General features: G+C 43.1%; 1 protein-coding gene across 1 annotated transcript in view; it reads left to right on the forward strand.

Moving 5' to 3' along the window:
- Positions 1–5,930: 5,930 nt before the first annotated feature.
- SLIT1 (slit guidance ligand 1) overlaps positions 5,931–20,336 on the forward strand; it is a 606,757-nt gene continuing 592,351 nt past the window's right edge. The window contains exon 1 of the mRNA XM_033941251.1: positions 5,931–6,469. Within this exon, the coding sequence (XP_033797142.1) occupies positions 6,288–6,469 (182 nt within the window). The 5' untranslated portion in view covers positions 5,931–6,287. The remainder of the gene's footprint in view (positions 6,470–20,336) is intronic.

Consider the following 20,336-nt stretch of genomic DNA (forward strand, 5'->3'; position numbering starts at 1 on the left):
CTTCTTTTTCCTCTCCCCACCCGCTCAACACACCATCCTAATCCTTCACTCTCTATCCCACCCTCCTCCAGTGCCTTCTCTTTCTCTTCTAGGGTTACCAGATTTTCCTGAAGGAAAATCCGGACCCATGGCCAGGCCCACAGGCCCACCATGTTCTGCATGCGTGGATGCCCCTTCTCGGATGTCTGGTAACCCTATTCTCTCTCTTGGCACCTTCTTTTCACTATCCTAGTCTGCCTAGTAACCTTTCTCTCTACCCTCCTGATCTACCCAGTATTCATTTTCCTCTTCTCGTATGCCCCAACCATAGCCACCGGTGGGATAAGGACTGCTGAGAGCTTGGTAGCTTCTTGTAGTCTTTGACATCTGGTGCCATGGGCTCATCCCGCATTCTGGTACTGGCATCTCAAACACATGTGAAAATCAGAGGCCAGCAAGTCTCATGTACTGACTGCTGTTGACTGTTTTGATTTCTCAGCGGTTTTTGGGAAGCAGTAGTGTTTGTGTGGGTGAAAGTCATGCCCTATTCTCTGAAGCAGTGTGGCCCAAAATTTCTGGGGGTCTGCTCTGGGGATTTACCACCATATTGCAGGAGTGAACCTATGGATCGATGAAGTCTACTACCGTCAAGAATGTTAAGATAAGTATTTTTTAATCTCACTCAAAGTGAACATAAGGTTTATTGGTTATGCATCTACATAACATTTGCAAACGCACTCCGCCCCCTGCAACTGAAAGCTAAACACCTTCAATCAAAATCACACAACTCAATTTTATTGGATTAAATATTTTGCCGCAGCTTTCTTATCTTAGCATTATCTCCACTTACAAAACAATCCGTGTCCAAAACCAACAAAGCCCCCTATGCATATTTCAAACCCCCTCCCACTCCTCCCAGGGAGCTATTCGGTTTGGTGTTGAAACTAGCTCCCATTAAGTCTTTAAACTTATAACATCCCCCAAAAGATGACCCACAGTGACGCCAGGCCATGCTTCTCCTCCCCCCAAACATGACCCATGGTGAAGCCAGACCATGCTTTCCCTCACAGCGGTTTCGCCCATGAGTGTTACATTTATTTATTAACTGCTCATCTCCCAGCTTCACCTAGGCCAAACCCCATTTTCTGCCCATCCCAAAGCTACGACCTCCTCCCCCAACCCCAAAAGCTCCACCAAACCCACCCAAGTTCGCACAAAACATACCACCAGCACACATAGGAAGGACAGAGGGATAGTTTTTCCTGATGAGACAGAACTCCCTCCAACCTGCCACTAACATCCAATCAATCCTGTGACTGCTCCACCCCCATCACCTTAAAAACCTCCCCAATCCTTTTTATTTCTTAAAAGCTCTATTAACTCTTTCTTACCTCCTCTTATACACTTGTCAATCCTTATTCTACAGACCCTTGACATCATCTCATATAGTCCCCTCACCCTCTGTCCCCCCCACCCTCATTTCACTCCACCACCATCCAATAAATATTACCAGCAGGTGACCTCAGCTCAGCTATTGTTATATCATACCAGAAGAATCTGGTGTTTTTCTTTATATTGAAATTTATTTATTTATATATTTTTTTTTTTTTGGGGGGGGGAGGTTTAATGGCTCTTTGATTAAATGCTTAATGAGTTCTATTGGCAGCAGACCAAAGATTGTCAGGCTGTTTTGACTGACTCAGAAAAATGTGTTTTGAGAGCCTTCCCTTCATATAATTTATATTTTTATTAAGGATAAACATTGATTAAAAATGTTAATTGTACAATTAAACGTGATTAAAACTTTTAGGCCCTCTTTTACTAAGCCTCGGTAGGTGCTAAATGCTCGGACACTGCTCCAACTTGGCTCGTAGGAATTCTGTAAGCACCGGAGCAGTGTCCGAGCATTTAGCGCTCCAGGCCACAGTAGAAACCTCCTACTGTGGCATAGTAAAAGTGTGTACGTGTGTGTGTGGGGGGGGGGGGGGGAGGCAGGGGTGTTAATCACACAATTAATTGCATAAAGCACCCTCTGCACAGTAATATAGAGATAGCAGATGTAAATTCTGAAAATTGACATATTTCAATTACTAAACTATAAATCATTTAGCTTACCTTTGTCGTCTGGTGATTTTATCTTTCTAATCTTCTCATTCTTTGCCTCCCTGTGCTGTCAGCTGTTTCCAGGGCCTCCTCTCTATTTACCATTTCTTTTCTTTTTTTCTCCAGCAGCTCCCTGGTGGATGGGGGAGCAGCAGCACCAGCAGCTTTCTGGGAGAGGGTATAGGCAGCAGCAGCTCTCCAGGGGGAGGGGGCAACGGCACAGTGGCTTTCCAGGAGGGTGGGAGACAGCAGCACCAGCAGTAGCACTAGCAGCTTTTTGGGGAGGAGGCGGGAACCAGCCATTCTCAAGTGAAGGGTAGTCGGAGGGAACAGGACTCTTAGGTAGGACTAGTGTTAGACCTGTTGGTGCCAAGAGCAGAAATTTAAGGGGGTTCCCAAATTCTTATTCTCCCTGCCACCTTCCCAGTTTCCCCACTCATCAAATGCCTTTCCATCCACCAACCCTCCTCCCAACCACCCCTGAGTCCACCGTCTCCCCCTCCTCCGCCCTCCCTCCCTCAGGTCCAGGACCAGCATTTCTCCCTTTCTCTCTCTCTCTCCCTCTCCATCACACCATCTGTCCTCTTCTCTTCCCAACTACCCTCTCATCCAACGGTCCCACCACTTCCTTTGCGGGTCGTTTCTCCTTAATATATCGAAAGAACGGCTTGAAGTTCTTCGCCTCCTTGGCTATTTTTTCCTCGTAGTCTCTTTTGGCCCCTTTTACCGCCTTATGGCACCTGTGTTGATGTTGTTTGTGCTTGTTCCAGTTTTCAACCTTTTTTGACCTTTTCCATTCCTTAAATGAAGTTTTCTTGTCTCTGATCGCTTCCTTCACCTCTACAGTGAGCCATGCCGGTTCTTTGTTCTTTTTCCTCTTGGATCCCTTGTTGATACGCGGTATATATATATTTTGCGCCTTGGTGACTGTGTCCTTAAAAAGGGACCAAGCTTGCTCTAGCGTTTTTACAGTGCTTATCCTCTTCTTAATCTTCTTCCCTACCATGAGTCTCATCCCTTCGTAATTCCCTTTTCGGAAGTTCAGTGCCGTGGCTGTTGTTTTGGACCGATGTTTCTCCCCTGTGTCCAGATCAAAGCGGATCATATTGTGATCACTGCTTCCCAGCGTCCCTTCTACTTCTACATCTTGTGCTGGTCCTCGCAGGCCATTTAGAATTAAGTCTAGAATTGCATTTCCTCTAGTATTTTCCTTGACAAGTTGTTCCAGGAAGCAATCGCCTACAGCATCCAAGAACTTGGTCTCTCTAATGCAGCCGGAGATGCCTAGGTTCCAGTCTATTCCCGGATAGTTGAAGTCACCCATGATAACTGTGTTGCCTCCCTTGCAGTTGCATTTAATCTCGTCTGTCATTTCTCCATCAATTTCTTTGGACTACCCTGGGGGTCGGTAGTAGATGCCGATCTTCGTTTCCAGGCCATTTGTTCCTGGAATTTTGACCCATAGAGACTCTAACTTATCCGTCAGTTGTGGCGTGTTCTCTCCAGCAGATTCAATTTCCTCTTTGACGTATATGGCAACGCCCCCACCTTTTTGAGCCACTTTGTCTCTGCGGTATAGTTTGTATCCCGGTAGCACAGTGTCCCAGACGTTTTCCTCAGTCCACCATGTTTCCATGATGCCTATGATGTCAATGTTATCTTTTTGTGCTATGGCTTCTAATTCACCCATCTTATTTGTAAGGCTCCTTGCGTTTGTGTACATACACTGAGTTTGCATTTTTTTCCTTTCTTGCATTTCCTTCCCTCTTGTGTCCTTTTCGATCTCTCTTGCCTGTAATCCGGTGAGTCTTTCCCTCTATCTTCTTGCACGGTATCCTCTGGGTATATCGGTTCCCGAACCATCGACTCTCTCTCTCTGTCGACTGTCGGCTTTCCCCTTCTTCCTAGTTTAAAAACTTGTCCACTTCTCTCTTGATGTTGCTTGCAATAGCCTCGTTCCGTCTCTGCTATGGATTTATCTTTTAGGAAAATACTCAAACCTTATTTTAAACCCTGCTAAGCTAACTGATGCAAGTATTATTAGTCTAAAATAGGTGAAATAGGAAAAGCCAAAGACTTATCAGCAACCCCTTGTGTGTGTGTATATATGTATGTAAGTTTTCTGAGTTTAGACTGTTTAAAAAAATATTTTATGGGATTGTGTGTAGTATTTGCTGTGATCCCATTTTGAGTTTTTGTATTTGCTGATGCACAAGAAGAGTACCAGTAGTCAGGCAGCGCCAGATTTTAAATACGGTTGCTACTGCTGTCTTGTCTTGCTTTTGCTTAAAAGTGTCTGGCGCACCAGAGAGTTCTATGACTTTGTTGTCCTCATCAATTTTGGAGTTCTAGGCATCTAGGCAACCACCTAGTTCATCTGATGGAAGTTGCCCCTTGAGAAAGGGACCATGAATATGGATACTGGGGAAGAGGAAGATGGATATCTTATTCTTAGGTATGTATGTGTGTGTGTGTGTGTGGGGGGGGGGGGGGCATTGGCATAGTTTGCCCATCGGTGGCCCATTAGAAAAAAAAAAAAAGATTTACTGCCCCAAACAGCTGAGTGGCAGAAGCTTCCCCTGCCTTTCAGCTGTTCGAGCTTCCCCTGCCGGCTCTGCGCATGTGTGAGTCGCTTACAGCGATCAATTGGATGGAAGAGATGGGGACTGCGACGAACCTCTGTGTGAATCATTTGCTTGCAAAGTTTTTAGTGCATCGATAGCTCTTTTAGAATTGGCCATAAATCGGATGGGAGCAGACCCACGCGGTCTTATTGATCCTGGTTAGTGCATCTAGCTCCCGTCCTGGAGACACACCGAGCCAATCAGGCCATTAGGATACTTTTAATGAATATGCCTGGAGATAGATTTGCCTGCAATGGAGACAATACATGCAAATTTATCTCATCTATATTCATTTGAACATTTTTAAACCAGATTGGCTAGAGCTAGAGAAACTAGAGACACAGCTCTGGCACTGCTCTGGCCCACAAAAATTCCCGATTCAGTAGTTCATCCCTACATTGACCATTAAGGAGCTCTGTCAGGCTTTACTTTCGACTATTGAATGTGAACCTTTGCTTTTTTTCCTTAGAAGCCTGAGCCCCTGTGTTTACTCGCCTTGCTTTTGTCCATTTTTCAAGTGTGGGGTGAAATGTTGCAAAACTACTATATTTCAACCAATCAGGTAATTTGGCATCAGTGCTCTACTAAGAAGCAAGTGTCCCAAAGTGCTTCACAGTAACGCCATATGCTGTATTTAATTTTACAATGGGGAGTTTGTCATATAAAGCTGTATCTTTTGAGAGCTCGTGTCAGGTCTCTTCGCTGGAAATAGAAATCCATTGATCTGATTTATTGTGCTTTGTTAAATGTAGCTGTTTTAGAAATAAAATAATAAGCATCTGTGTGATAAGGCTGCGAGAGCCCAGTATGAAATTTAGAGTCTTCTCTATGCATTTTATTCTTTGTTCCTCTGCACAGATCTCTTTTCTTCTTATCTCTCTCTCTTTGCATCCTGCCCTAAGACAGCGTGAGTGAGAAGGGGGGGGGGGATCCTCTCTCCGCCAGGCGTCTTTCACCTCAGACAGACTTGAATATTTCAAAAGGGCCAAGGCAGCACGTAACCAAACTTTCAAAAAAGGTGTTTTTGAACAAAGAAAAGGTTCTCCGTTGCTGCTTTTATTCGATTCGTTTGCCCGGTCTCCCCAGATCAGAGTTTCCCCATTTATACTCTACCGCTACGAATCGAATAAGGTGCTAAGGGCGGTACGCGCGCGCGCCTCCCCCACCCCCCACACTCTGGAGGGAGCCGAGCTCATTTGGAACGCTTTGGAGGGGGAGGAGCTGAGCCGGTGATTGGCGTCTGCGGGTTGACGGACGACTGCCGTTCTGCGCCTCTGTGTCCCCGCGCGCACGCGCGCGCGCCAGCCACTGCTGTTTAACAGCGCGCAGAGCTAGACGGAGGCGGGGGGGAGAAGCGCTGGAAATCAGTAAGACGGGTCCTGCCGGCACTGAAGGAAGGCAGCGCGCGCGCCTTTCCAGTGCGAGAAGAAACGGGGTGCGCGGGCTTTCGACCTTCTCAGTATTATTTCCCCACTGGGATTTTTGCCGAGGCATCTGTGGAGATTGCCGCCTGGATCCTGTCCGGGAGGGTGATGTGAGAAGCTCCGCTCCGCGGCGTGAACGAGTGCTCTGGTGCCCGGAATGGCTGGCGAGGGGCTGGGGCTGAGGGCAGGGGTCTGGCTCCTGGTGTGGAGCGCGCTCTGGCGGGACCCCGCCGCCGCCGCCTGCCCCACTCTGTGTACCTGCAGCGGAACCACCGTGGATTGCCACGGCTTAGGGCTGAGGACGGTGCCCAAGAACATCCCGAGGAGCGCGGAGAGACTGTGAGTATATCTAGCCCCCCGAGGGCTTTCTCCTCGCACACCTGCCCGGGGCTTTGCTCGGGAACTCCGGGTTTGTCGCTGGGGGGGGGGGGGGGGGGGGAGAGACTGCCGGGTTCGGGTTACTTTAGGCGAGGCTGACCTTGAATTGTGGCCACTTCGTTCTCTCTCACCTTTGCACCGACAGAACTGGCGCGATTCGCTTCGGTTCCTCAAAAGTCAAAAACTTATGTCTAGGAGGGAGAAAAATTCATACCAGGCTGCTGGCGGCATTTTAAACTGCTGCTCTGTTATTTCGGTGGCCACCCTGAATCTCTCCCCCCCCCTTGTGAAAGGAACACATGTGTGCTGCAGTGTTGCAGGAGGACCGTGGGCAGGTCCGAACCGATTTCCTGTAAGATGTTGCAGTCATGATTTAGAAATATTAAGGGGAGGGGGGGGGGGGGGTCGGGGAGGAGAACATTTCTCATGTTTTACTAAACACAGTCCTAAAATCCAGTGCAAAAATGGGCTTTGCTAAACCAAACGTGCAAACTTATTTTTAATATCTTGCTAGTTTTGTTAATCAAAAGCATTATTTCGCCCTTGATGCTTTTCCCCTACAACTTGGCCCTGGGACATTCCTGTTTAATCCTGGCGATACAAGTCTATAATGCCACACTACCTAAGCTCTCAATCATATTACCAAATGCTCATATATCGATAGTATACCTGGGTAACCTATTAAACCTGTGTTACTTGTCATACCTATGTTAAAGTTGTTGTATAACTTTTCTTATTGTTTACTACTATAAAACAATAAAAATATTGACCAAAAAAAATAAAATCAAAAGCATTATACAGTATGTCTATTTGTGCTTTACAAGCCCTGACATCTTTTATTGGACCAGTAAATAGGAGAAGATGAACTGTACAAAGACGTTATAAGTTCCTTTTTTAAGCCTGGCTTTCCAAGGGAGCTCAGAACTGGTTACAAATCAGCTGCTCATTTTCCCTATCTTCACAGTCTGTCTAATGTACCTGGGGCAGTGGAGGAAGTGAGCAGCACAGGGTTTGAACCCACAACTCCAGGGTGCTGAGGCTTTAGCTCTAATCACTGTGTCCTATTTGATCCTAAAAGTCATCCCACCCCCCTAGCTATAAAATTTAAAGAAATTCTATAAAGAATTCACTAAAAAGTATATGCTAATTAGGCATGGAATTCATTGCCATAATGGCATAATTGTGTACTATGCAGGTAAATGCCAAATGTCCATCAACACGCTGTTAATGTGCACCTGTCATGTTTTACAGGTGTGTGTACACACAGAGTTTATATTTATTGAAATTTGATATCCCGCAGTTCTCTGCTGCTAACAAAACATACAGTATGTTCAATAGAAAAGCAAAAGAAAGGAACTTCATAACATATAGGAAAGAAATATGCAATTGTGCAAGAGGAGAAAAAAAAGGGGGCATGCCTTCTTAAAAAAACGCTCCGTAAGAAATACATTGATATCTTCTTAATAAATATGCTCATTTTGAAGAATGTCTGACCCAAAGGCAGAGTGAAAAAAGTAAAGTCTTTAATAGTGTCTTGAAAGCTTTAAAGTTAGTTCAAGACGAATATTATTAGGAAGTTGGTTCCAAGAACTCGGCACCACATAAAAACAAGCTTTACGTCTGGTGCATTCCCGATTTGTTCTTTTGAGTGTTGGCAGAACTAATCTATTGTCTTGCAAAGACCTAAGCACTCATGATGGGACCTATGGAATAGTTAAAGAGTTTAGATAACTGGGTTCAAGCGTATGAAAGGCTTTGCGTGTTAACATTAAAATTTTAAATCAAATACGATATGAAATCGGTAACCAGTGATATTGCAAAGAGTGGTGTGACGTGATCAAATTTACTTTTATGTCCTAACAATGTAATAGCAGTATTTTGCTATAAGTTATACGGCCTATCAAAAATCCCCCTCTTTGTCTATCTGCCTCAGCTCCAGAGGTACATGTATAAGTCTAAGGTTGGATGTTTTGGGCAGGGCGTCCACAAACCCAGGAGAAAAAAAGGTCCATTTTCAAAGCTACCGGACGTCTATCTTTTATTTTTGAAAATGACCTAGGTATAAATTTTGGTCCTTAGGGCTTCTACCTTTTTTGGCCATTTTCAAAAATAAAAACGTTCACGTGAAAACGCACCAAAGCAAGTTTTGTAGACGTACACAACTACCTTGTCTGATCGCGGCAGAGAAATCCCCCATCAGCTGAGCTGGCAGGAATCCCTGAAACCGGCTCAGCTGATGGCGATTCCTCTGCCGCGATCAGCTGATGGCAAGCTTTCAATGTGCTGGGGTTCCCCCCCCCCCCAATCTCTGGGTGATGGGAGGGGATCGGTGGCCATTGGAGGAGTAAGGGGGGATCACGCCTTAATCCTTCCAGTGGTCATCTGATCAGTTTGGGCAGCTTTGGGGCACTTAGACGCAACTAAAACAGGTCTAACTTCTAAGTTCCCTCTAGGAAAGCTTTGATTATCGCTGCAGTACATCCAGGTTTAAGCCCGCCTGATTCCCACCACTAATGCGCCTCCCAACACGCCCCTTTGAGCTCTGGACACAGAGCAGCTTAGAGGAGCTGCTGCATGTCCAGAAAACTGGTTTTGATTTAGCATTATTAGGACGTCCAACTGCAGACTTAGGCTGGTTTTTTGATGCTTTCAAGTTTTGATTATACCCCCCAAATGCTCACACCTAATGTGTTTTCACACCCACCATCCAAAAATGTCAAACGAAAAAAAACTATATGACAACCTAATAGCCATCAAAGCAGCTAAACTGGACAGACAAATCACCATTCTGTTGTCATCGAGCACAGACTACAAAACCTTCAAGAAAGATACTAAAACCCTACTCTTCAAAAAATACATAGAACCTATCTAACTCGACCAGTTCCTACCCAAACCCCACCTACCCACTCTATACCCTTAATATACTCTAATATGCCTCTAACTACCCAACAAATGCTAAAATGCATCTATTTACCCAACAATTACCGCCTTAAGATATTGACAACTCTTTGGTAATTCTTATTACCCAACATTTATCACCTTAAGATCGCGACAACTCTTCGGTAATTCTTATGTAACTCTTATGACATCTCTTATGCTATTCCTGTAAACTTTTTATGTAATCTCTGAAAACTTTTATGTAATCCGCCTTGAACCGCAAGGTATTGGCGAAATAGAAATCACTAATGTAATGTAATGTTTTTAATGCTATACTAATATTCTATAAAGGAACATATACACCTATGATCCTTTATACAACATTACTCCCATAATGCTTATGTTGGCCCATGTAAAGATATCGCAGCTTACAGAATCCAGGTTTCTTCAGCATCGGTGGAGTACTCGGAGCTCTGCACTTTTTTATAAAGTGTGTGGAAAAATAGATCTTTGGGACTGGTATTAATGCCTTCAGCTGCAGGTTTTTTTGAGTTGAGAGATCTAATTCTATAGTCAGACCAAAAGGAGGCTTGATCTTTGCATTCAGATTAAGCAGTGCTTCTAAGCTCCAACTTATTCATTGAACTATGCATTTTGACTTTCTGCAAATCTGAAAAAACAGTAGAGTCTGATGAATGAAGGAGACAATGAGGGGCAAATAAAAGAATCAGGCAAGCACTCGCACCTGGGTCCGCTAGAATGCTCATGCTATCTCACACTAGTGGTTGCTTTAGGCAAGATTTTTGATTGCACAGGTTGAATTTCAAGGTTGGTTCAGGTCTTTAACAGTCAGAATTCCTTCATGGTTGATTTCTATAGTGCTTTATTGCATAGACCTCATTATGTATGTTTTGCACTGTCTAGAACTCGTGTTTAGGTGACACTTCAATATGAAGTTTTCCAAATGTATAAACTTCCCTGGCCGTCTCTCTCTCTCACTGTTCTTTCTACTCCTTTTTTTTTCTTTTTTAGTTCAATCTGTTTATTAAGTGTTTCTGTATTTCCTTTTGATTTTCTTTTCTACTAATCCTTTTTCCGCTGCTCCTTTCGTGGTTTTATAGCCTCCTCACACAGGGTCAGTTTTCTGCCAGCAGTAAAACCTGTGGTACGTAAACTGGGTTCAAGCCTTACTAATGCTGGTCTAGCCCCCAGGTGCCTGTGTGGAGACTGGGAGTGGTGATCTCTATGGCTGGGAAGGAGGAATTTCCTCCTTTGACTGCTGTGGATGACGGTGCTCCTTTGAAACCAGAGTAGCACCTTCCATGACTGGGAGAAGGGAGAGGAGGGTCCCCAGTGCACAGGAGACATCCGACTTGTGTTCCATCATCATTTCCAGCAACCTTGGTTCTACCTCTCACCTTTCTACTGTTCTGCTTTATCCTTTTGGAAATTTACTGTTAAGTACACCTGTTCTGATACTGCTACCCTCCCTGTCTCTGAGTCCCTTCTGATTCCTAAAAATTGTGCTCTCTCAAAACTTAGGTCTGGGGGGACTTATATATGGATAGACAAAATAGAAATTTCATCTTTTTCTCTTTGCTTCACCGAGTTCTGTTGTATTTCTTTACAATTCTTGCTCTGTTTTGCTCTTTTCCTCTATTTCTGTCATTATTCAATTTCTTTACTTTGTACAGTAGAGTGGAATCCTTTTTGCTCCGTCAAAAACTAGGGGACACTTGAAGTTACAGGGAGATACTTTTTAAAACCAATAGGAGCAAATATTTTTTCACCCGGAGAATAGTTTTGCTCTGGAACGCATTGGCAGAGGTTGTGGTAAGAGCGGATAGCATAGGTGGTTTTAAGAAAGGTTTGGACAAATTCCTAGAGGAAAAGTCCATAGTCTGTTATTGAGAGAGACATGGGGGAAGCCACTGCTTGCCCTGGATCGGTAGCATGGAATGTTGCTAGTCTTTGGGGGTTTTGCCAGGTACTAGTGACCTGGATTGGCCACCGTGAGAACAGGCTACTGGGCTTGATGGACCATTGGTCTGACTCAGTAAGGCTATTCTTATGTTCCTAACATGTGAAAAACTGTCCTATTTCATTTGATCATCAAAGAATATGTGAATAGAACACTCTAGTGTGGCTAGATTAATGTCTAACTGAGTAATGGATATGTATTTAGTATATTCTTATAAACAGTTTATTGTCATCTCTGGGGACAGTTTGGCTGCTGGCTTTACTATCTTTCTTGGAAGCTAATTCCATCAAGGAGCGTATGACTGCTCATTTTTCACAATCTGGAGACTGGAACTGGATTCTATGGCCGGGACTGGATGAAGCCTTGGAGAAGTCTCAGACAAGCAATGCAGAGGGCCAAGAGGTTTAGAGTAGAGAATGACACGGTGACAAAATTCATCACCGTCCCCGTCCCCGCGGATAACCGCGGGAAATAATCCCATGTCATTTTCTAGTGTCTATTTCAACCTCAGTCCTTCTACACCAGCATTCTTCAAAGCAAAGCTTGCGGGTCAGTGGTTGTGGCCATTCATACTCTGATTCTTATGTGAGCCAAGGATAATGAAGCCATTGTGACATCACTGATGTGATTGGCTCTTAGGCACTGGTGGAATGAGGCATTATGACATCACAATATCTGCTCTGGATACCAGAGACTGTCATTCTTTAGTGTCTGTCTCAACCTCAGTCCTTCTACACCAGCATTCTTCAATGCAAAGCTTGCGGGTCAGTGGTTGTGGCCATTCGTACTCTGATTCTTCCCTCTCTCAAGAATGACATGAAGATGGTTTCCCGCGGGGACGGGAACGGTGATGAATTTTGTCACCGTGTCATTCTCTAGTTTAGAGGAAATTCTAAAGCATTATAGGGCAGGCAACCAATTAGATCACGTGATTAGTTGACTTGTTATGTGGCATATTGTATTGCCATGTGTAGAGGAAAACCTGTGAGCCATTGCATCGTACAGAGTGCCAGACATCTCCCTGTTTGTTGAAGTTTAAAGTAAAGCATATGTGAATGCACAATTTGTTGATGTGTCTTGCATGGCATATCCTTTGACGAAAGAATGTTAATGTGAACATTTGGACAGTCACTTGCTTTTCCTAACTTGTCTTGTGGTCTTCTCACCAAAAGCTTGCATTTGTCAGCAGAAGAAGTACTAGTGTTAAATCAAATCTTTAAAGCCACCTTTTCAGGGTTACTCCAGGTGAAGAACAAGCAGAAATCAGTCAGCAAAGGCCCGGAATTCAACATTAATCTCTCTCTATAATCTATTGTACACAATTCCCAGGCCTCAAGTTTCTTTTAGTCCAACCGTATCCCTTAAATGATATAAAAATAGCAATCTCAATGGAAAACCGAAACCAGCAGTGCGCAGCCATCCCATCCCGGTCATACGAACTGACCAATAAAGTGATTACCCAGACCATGGACTGACCAATTCCCTCTCCCTCCCTCCATCAGGTGTCAAAGTTTAGAAGTTCCTTCCCCTCAATTTAAGGATGAAGATTATATTTGTAGAAATCCTGTTGAGTGTCAAAAAATTATAGTGCACCTTGCTTTTGTGGCAGGTTGAGAGCCTAAGACCCAGAAGAAGTTAATTATCCATCACAAATTAGGCTGTAATGATACCCATTTAACTTCCACTTCCTGTGAGAGATAACCCATGAAATATTGCATAACTTTTCAGGTGTCTCTTACCGTGCCTGTTTATTTTGTGTTTACCGTGAATAAGGAGTTGAAGAAGGTATGATAATGCAGGCATACTCAGGAACTGTTTAGCAGAGTTCAGAGGCATGATGGAGATATCCTGAAGTGGCTCACCTCTTTTTTTTTTTTTTTAAGTGACAAGAAGGAATCGGCAAATACGAGGGACCACTGAATAGTTCTTAGCCCAACCAACAAAGTGTTCATCGAAGGCTATACACTTAGTCCAGTGATTTTCCACTTTTTTCATTCCATATTTTTCTGATGGAATGAAAAAAAGTGGAAAATCACTGGTCTAAGTGTATATCCCTCGATGGACACTTGCCCCTTTGATGGTTGGGCTGAGAACTTTTCAGCGGCCCCTCATACATAGAGGTTGTGATGCTTCTGATTGGTTTGAGCGACTCTTGTTAACCACAAATTACATGAGCTAAATATAGATGTTCATCTAGTCGCCAGATTTTCTATCAAAACTTCACTGGTCTGAAGAAAATGGAATCACAGTGAATTTTAAGAATCCAGGCACTGTAGATTATGAGAGATCAGTGGCGGGGCCACGCGGTCTCTTTTTTTTTTTTTTTTTTAGGACAAAATCTGGCAACCCTATCCACAACGAATATGCATATACTTGACTTGCATACACTGCCTCCATTATAAGCAAATTTCTTTCATGCAAATTCATTGTGGATATCCTGAAAACCTGAGTGGCAAGGAAGTACTCCAGGACCGAGTTGAGAAACACTGGTCTAGGGGAGGAGCTTAGATGGAGCCAGAAATGTGGACGCCACCAGTTTTCAGTGCCAGTGCCTGGATATGTATCTGGGAAAGTTGAACCAGCCAGAAGGCCGTCCTCATTTGAGCAGATAGCTATCTGAATATCCTGCAGCCGCCAAAGACTCATTCAGCACTCATATCCAGCAATCGCTTGGCGCTCGGTATCTGAGTCTGAAAAAACCCATGGCAGCCAGCATTTAAAAATATGCTCTCCGCTCTGGTCTGAATATTGCCCAGAAATTTTTCATTCATTTATTTTTGTTTGTATGGCAACGATTGATGCATGATTTGTAATTAATTATGTAAGTCCCATATGCTTGTTTATTTGATTATTCATGTTATTCTGTAGAACACAGTTTTGTATGGTGAGGAGGAACAGAAACGTATTAAATGAACTGAAATGAATTGAAAGCCTGCATTTACTGTATTTTTCGCACATAAAAGTGGGTTGAAATCTTGGTATGTCTTATGCAGCGAAGATACAAAATTCATACCCCCCTTAGCGTTGTAAAACACACTCCTACCGCACCTTTCCAAAACACTCCCCTCCGCCTCTCAGCACCTTTTCAAAACAACCCTCCCTCCCAGCACCACCGCCATCGTCGCCGTTGTTGGTACCTTTTTTAAATAGCCTGGTAGTCCAGTGGTATCCCTCCCTCACTAGATGGCTCTCGTACTCAGATCAGGAGCACGGATGTCAGGAACAAGCTTTACACGCTCCTGCTTGGGCCCGCCACTGCTTTCTGAATGGTGGCATCAGTTTTTCCGGGACTCGCAAGAACTGACACCAGTCATTCAGAATTCAAAGGCGGACCCAAGCGGGAGCACATAAACGCTTGCTCCCGACATCCACGCTTCTGACCTGAGTACGAGAGCCATCTAGCGAGGGAGGGATTTAAAAAGGTACGGGGTGAAGTGGGTGTACGGTTTAAAAGGTACAGGTTTAAAAAAAGGTACAGGGGGATATGATTTAAGAGGTGCCAGGGGGGTGTTTAAAAGGGTATGGGGTATGATTGAAAAGGTACAGGGGGGTATTTAAAAGGGTATGGGGGATGATTTAAGGTGCTGGGGGTATGTGGGGGGCATGGGGGATAATTTAAGGTATAGGGGATGATTTAAGGTACTGGAGGGTACATGTGGGGTATGGGACCTGCTGGCCTGCCTGTCATTAGGCTACTAGGCCTGCCTGCTCTGTGCCCTGTCCCTGCTTGCCCTGTCCCAGCCTACCACTATACCACCAGAAGGGGGACAGGGTGCAGAGCCTGGCAAGGAGTGCGGGATTGGGTGCAGAGCCTGGCAGGGAGAATTTGGTTCAGAATGGTTGTGTTTTTTTTCTTGTTTTCCTCCTCTAAATCTAGGGTGCGTCTTATGATCAGGTGTGTCTTTTGAAGAAAAAAATACGGTATATTCTTGGTCTTCATGCCCAGTTGTTAAAAGCCACCAGGTTCTCAGGATATCTGTAATGAATATACATGAAGATTTCCATGCCTACTATCTCCATTGTATACAAATCTTTCTCATGCATATCAATTAGGGATGTCCTGAAAACCTGATCCATTGGCAGCCCTTGAGGAATTGGAGTGAAGAGCAAGGACCTACACAAATAAAAGGTACAGAAACACAGGTGCAATGGTCTCATAGAAACATAGAAAAATGATGGCAGATAAAGGTCAAATGGCCCATCCAGTCTGCCCATCCACAGTAACCATTATCTCTTTCTCTCTCTAAGAGATCCCACGTGCCTATCCCAGGCTTTCTTGAATTCAGACACAGACACAGTCTCTGTCTCTACCACGTCTTCCAAAAGACTATTTCAAGCATCTACCACCCTTTCTGTAAAAAAGTATTTCCTTAGATTACTCCTGAGCCTATCACCTCTTAACTTCATCCTATGCCTATCACCTCTTAACTTCATCCTATGCCCTCTCATTCCAAAGCTTCCTCTCAAACGAAAGAGACTCGACTCATGCGCATTTAAGTATTTAAACGTCTCAATCATATCTCCCCTCTCCCGCCTTTCCTCCAAAGTATTTATATTGAGATCTTTAAGTCTCTTCATATGCCTAATGACGCACCATTTTAGTAGCCTTCCTCTGGACCAACTCCATAGATTTTATATCTTTTTGAAAGTGCGGCCTTCAGAATTGTACACAATATTCTAAATGAGGTCTCACCAGAGTCTTATATATGGGCACCAATATCTCCTTTTTCCTATTGGCCATTCCTCTCCCTATCCATCCTAGCATCCTTCTAGCTTTCGCTGTCACCTTTTCAACCTGTTCGGCCACCTTAAGCTCATTACATACAATCACACCCAAGCCCCGCTCTTCTCTCGTGTACATAAATTCTTCACCCCCCTAAACTGTACCGTTCCCTCGGGTTTTTGCAGCCCAAATGCATGACCTTGCATTTCTTAGCATTAAATTTTAGCTGCCAAATTTCAGACCATTCTTCAAGCTTTGCTAGGCCTTTCTTCATGTTATTCATATCATCCAGAGCGTCTACTCTATTGAAGATTTTTGTATCATCTGCAAACCTTTACTAAAGTGCATCATGTTAACATGGGAACTAGCACCGACTAACAATACAACAGCTTAACAATTAGCATCCACTAATTCCCATGTTAACTGACGAACAAGGAATGGGATGGTGACTGCACCATACATTTGTGTGGTATGGTACCATGTGTTAACTGTTAACACAGTAGATTACATGGAACCTTTAATGCCATCACAAGTTAGATCTCTTGATTGTTCCCCCCCCCCACTTCGTTCGGTCACTAAAGTTGTAAATTGATCCCGAATGTTTCGGCTGGCTGGACCTTTATTATGGAACTCGTCAGATTATTCTTTTTTTTTTTCTTACAAAATTCAGATTTTATTTATAAATCACCTTTCTTTTTTTTTTTTGTAAAAATTTTATTATTTTATAAACTACAGTGTATTACATTTGTTACAAAACAATTATTACAGAAGTAATTTCATAGAACATATCTGTTCGTGTTTATCAATTAAAAATAATACCAAATAAAACAAAAATTTGATATACATAGAAATTATCTTCAATTATCTCCCACCCACCCACCCTCTCGGATGTGTAGTGATAAAATCAGAAAAATAAAAAGTCCTAATGTGAATCAACAAATAAAAGCCATTTGTCTAATTTCTGATTTCTTGGTATTCCAGAAAAGTCTGAAAGCTTATTTTTTTCCCGCTTGGCCTTTTCAAGACTGGGCAACGTGTGATTTGGAAGTTATTTGGCCTTATTTCTAGGGCACTGGTTTCAAGTTGTATGCTGTATTTTATGTGTTTTGCGGAGTTTTGTTACTCCTGTAAAAATCATATTCAATGCTAAGAAATACGATAATTTTTCCCCACTTCTTTACAAAGCCCTTCGGCTTCCAGTTGAACACAGAATAAACTACAAAATCCTCTTGCTGACATTTAAAACTCGTTCAACTAAACCAACCTGAATTCATTAAGGACTCCTTTTATGAAGGCGCGTTAGGGTCTTAACGCGCGGAAATTTTGAATTTACAGCACTGTGATATATATATTCTGTTATCTTCATCTTATCGTAATTTTACGTTGCTATTTATTCCAAACAGGTCCTGTCGGACATTACCTACAAAAATGTACATCTTATATTTTTGCTCAGCAAATTGTATTTCTATACTACTGCCTTCTTAAGGTCGCTGCTCTCTTTATTTCCTCTGAATATTTGCATATTGTATTTCGCTGAATGTCCAGCACTCTTGATTGTAAACTGCCTAGAAGTCGCAAGATTGTGGCAGTATAGAAGAATAAAGTTATTGTTATTATTATTATCAGGGCTGCCCAAGTCCGGTCCTCGAGATCTACTGGCAGGCCAGGTTTTCTGGATATCCACAATGAACAGGCATGAGAGAGATTTGCATACCAAGAAGGCAGTGTAGGCAAATCTCTCTCATGCCTATTCATTGTGGATATCCTGAAAACCTGGCCTGCCAGTACATCTCGAGGACCGGACTTGGGCAGTCCTGCAGTAGATTTTCAGCTAGCGTGTGCTAATCCGGGGGGTGCGCTTAAATGCTTAGCGCACCTTCATAAAAGGAGCCCTAATAGTCTTATCATTCCTTACTGTCCATCTAAAGCTCTTCGTGTAACGTCTCAAAATCTCCTAACGATTCCCTCCCTAAAGCACATTAATACTATTAGATCTAACGATTTTGCTGTAACCGTTCCTTCTCTTTGGAACTCCATCCCTAATCATCTTCGCCTGGAAGCATCCCTTCCCCACTTTAAAATCAAGTTGAAAACATTTTTATTTCAAGATGCTTTTGATATTTAACTGCCCTTATCAGGGCTAAACTTTTTTTGTAAATATTTATGCAGATCCTCTCCCTATCGTATTTTCCTTTTATGTCCACTTTCCTCTGATTATTGTAGTTCTCCCCTTTTTCCCTCCTGTTCCTGTCTTGTCTTAAGTTTGTGTTTTATTTGTTCCACTAACTCTCCCTGTGGTCTACAGTATATTGTAAAGTTTTAACTTGCAATTCTGTGTTTGTTTGTTTTTTGTTGTTGGTTTTTTTTTAAATTTTAATTGTACACTGATCAGAAGTTTGATTGAGCGGTATAAGAAATTGAAACTTGTTTTAATTATGTATGTATTGTTGGTTAACTGCATAGATGCTGGATATGCGGCTTATAAATGTTTTAAATAAATAAATAGATGCCATTCATTGTATATACTCTATCTGCAATGCGATTAGATCGCACTAGGTGCATTAACTCTATGGGTAGATCAGGGCATACTCCTCACAGTTACAATTATTACACGTTAATTCTGGGCATCTGTGTATGGCAACTGAAACATTTTAATGCAGCTTATTCCAAGGGGCCTCAGTGTGCTGTCTGCTAGACATGGCTGCCACTTCATTGTAGGCATCTTAGAAGTCTTGCATTGTGGTCTTTCTCTGGAAAACATTTGTGTTCTGCTTCTTTGAAAAGAGAAGCGAATGTTGGTTGGCAGAGGAAGATGATCCATCCTCCATGCTGTTTTTCTTTGTACAATGCAAGAATTTGTTCTCGATTAAGAAAACTGAAATGAACAGAAACTCTGTTATCCGAGCTGCTTGTTCTCTTGTAATGCCATTAGCACACTTTGTAATTTTCGATCAGCACAGATCAATCAATGGTGACAGCTAAGTACCGGATAGGGTTACCCTCCTTTTCATCCAGTTGTCTGAAGAAAATGAACCCCTCTTGATTCTTTAAACATGGGAAAACATCAATTGTATCCCCTGTCTTTGCACCTGAGTTGGGAAACAGGCGTAGAAGATAGAACAAGATAAAGTCTGAATCTTCGGGTCTCTCTTACAAAGGCACGCTAAGCATTTTGGTGCGGATTTAGCCTGCTCTAAATCAACGTGTGCACTAACCGCTAATGCATCCATAGGATAACATGCATGTGTTAGCGTTTAGCTCACGCTAATATTTAGCGCACTAAAAAGCTTAGCGCACCTTTGTAAAAAAGGGGGTTAGTCTAGGACAGTGTTCTTCAACCACGGGTCCATGGACCAGTGCCGGTCCACAGAAATTTCCTGCCAGTCCACAGGGCCAGCACGTGCATCAGGCCCAAAACAGTGTTCTTCAACCACTGGTCCATGGTGCGATCGATGCGGCGTTATCTTCGAGCCAGCTCCCTCTTCCTAACTGATTCAGTGCACAAAGCCATAGGCAGTGGCTCCTACGGGCATCCTGCGCCTGAACCGGAAGCCTTCTCTCTGACGTTGCAACGTCAGAGGGAAGGCTTCCAGATGAGGCACGGGACGTGCAAGGTGCAATTAGTACTATTATGGAGGCGGGGTCTGGGGTGGAGATTGGGTAGAGATGAGCGGGGTCCGGCCCACGATTTAGCCCAGTGTTCTTCAACCGCCGGTCCATGGACCGATGCCGGTCCACAGAATAATTATTTTATTTCTGCCGGTCCATAGGTGTAAAAAGGTTGAAAAACACTGGTCTAGGATATGAAAGAAGCTATCGAGATTCAGTAGAGTAGAAATGACTTTTAAATGGGAAGATAAATTCAGACACATAAGAAAGGGAGAAGGAAGATACACACGGAACGAGAGAGGACTGAGATTAGAAAAAAAATCAGACGGGAGAGAGGTTCATTATGTTTATTAGAAATTAACTAATTAATACAAACTAAAAATTTTAATGAAAATAAATAAATGAATAAATACAGGCTGCAGTCCCAAACTCATTTCTTCAATTTAAAAAAGGCAGTTAACAGAGGGATTGATTCACTCAAAATCATTTTCAGCTCTGTAGAGTGAATAATGAAGAAATCTGAAAAGCAACCGCTGTAAAAGCAGGTGTAAAGTGATATTGGGCAATAATTTTCAAAAATGTTATCGTTAATGGTCTGAAAAAGACATTTGGAGTGAGCAGGAGGAAGAACCACCAGA

The sequence above is a fragment of the Geotrypetes seraphini genome, chromosome 4, assembly GCF_902459505.1.
Source record: "Geotrypetes seraphini chromosome 4, aGeoSer1.1, whole genome shotgun sequence".
NCBI lineage: Eukaryota > Metazoa > Chordata > Amphibia > Gymnophiona > Dermophiidae > Geotrypetes > Geotrypetes seraphini.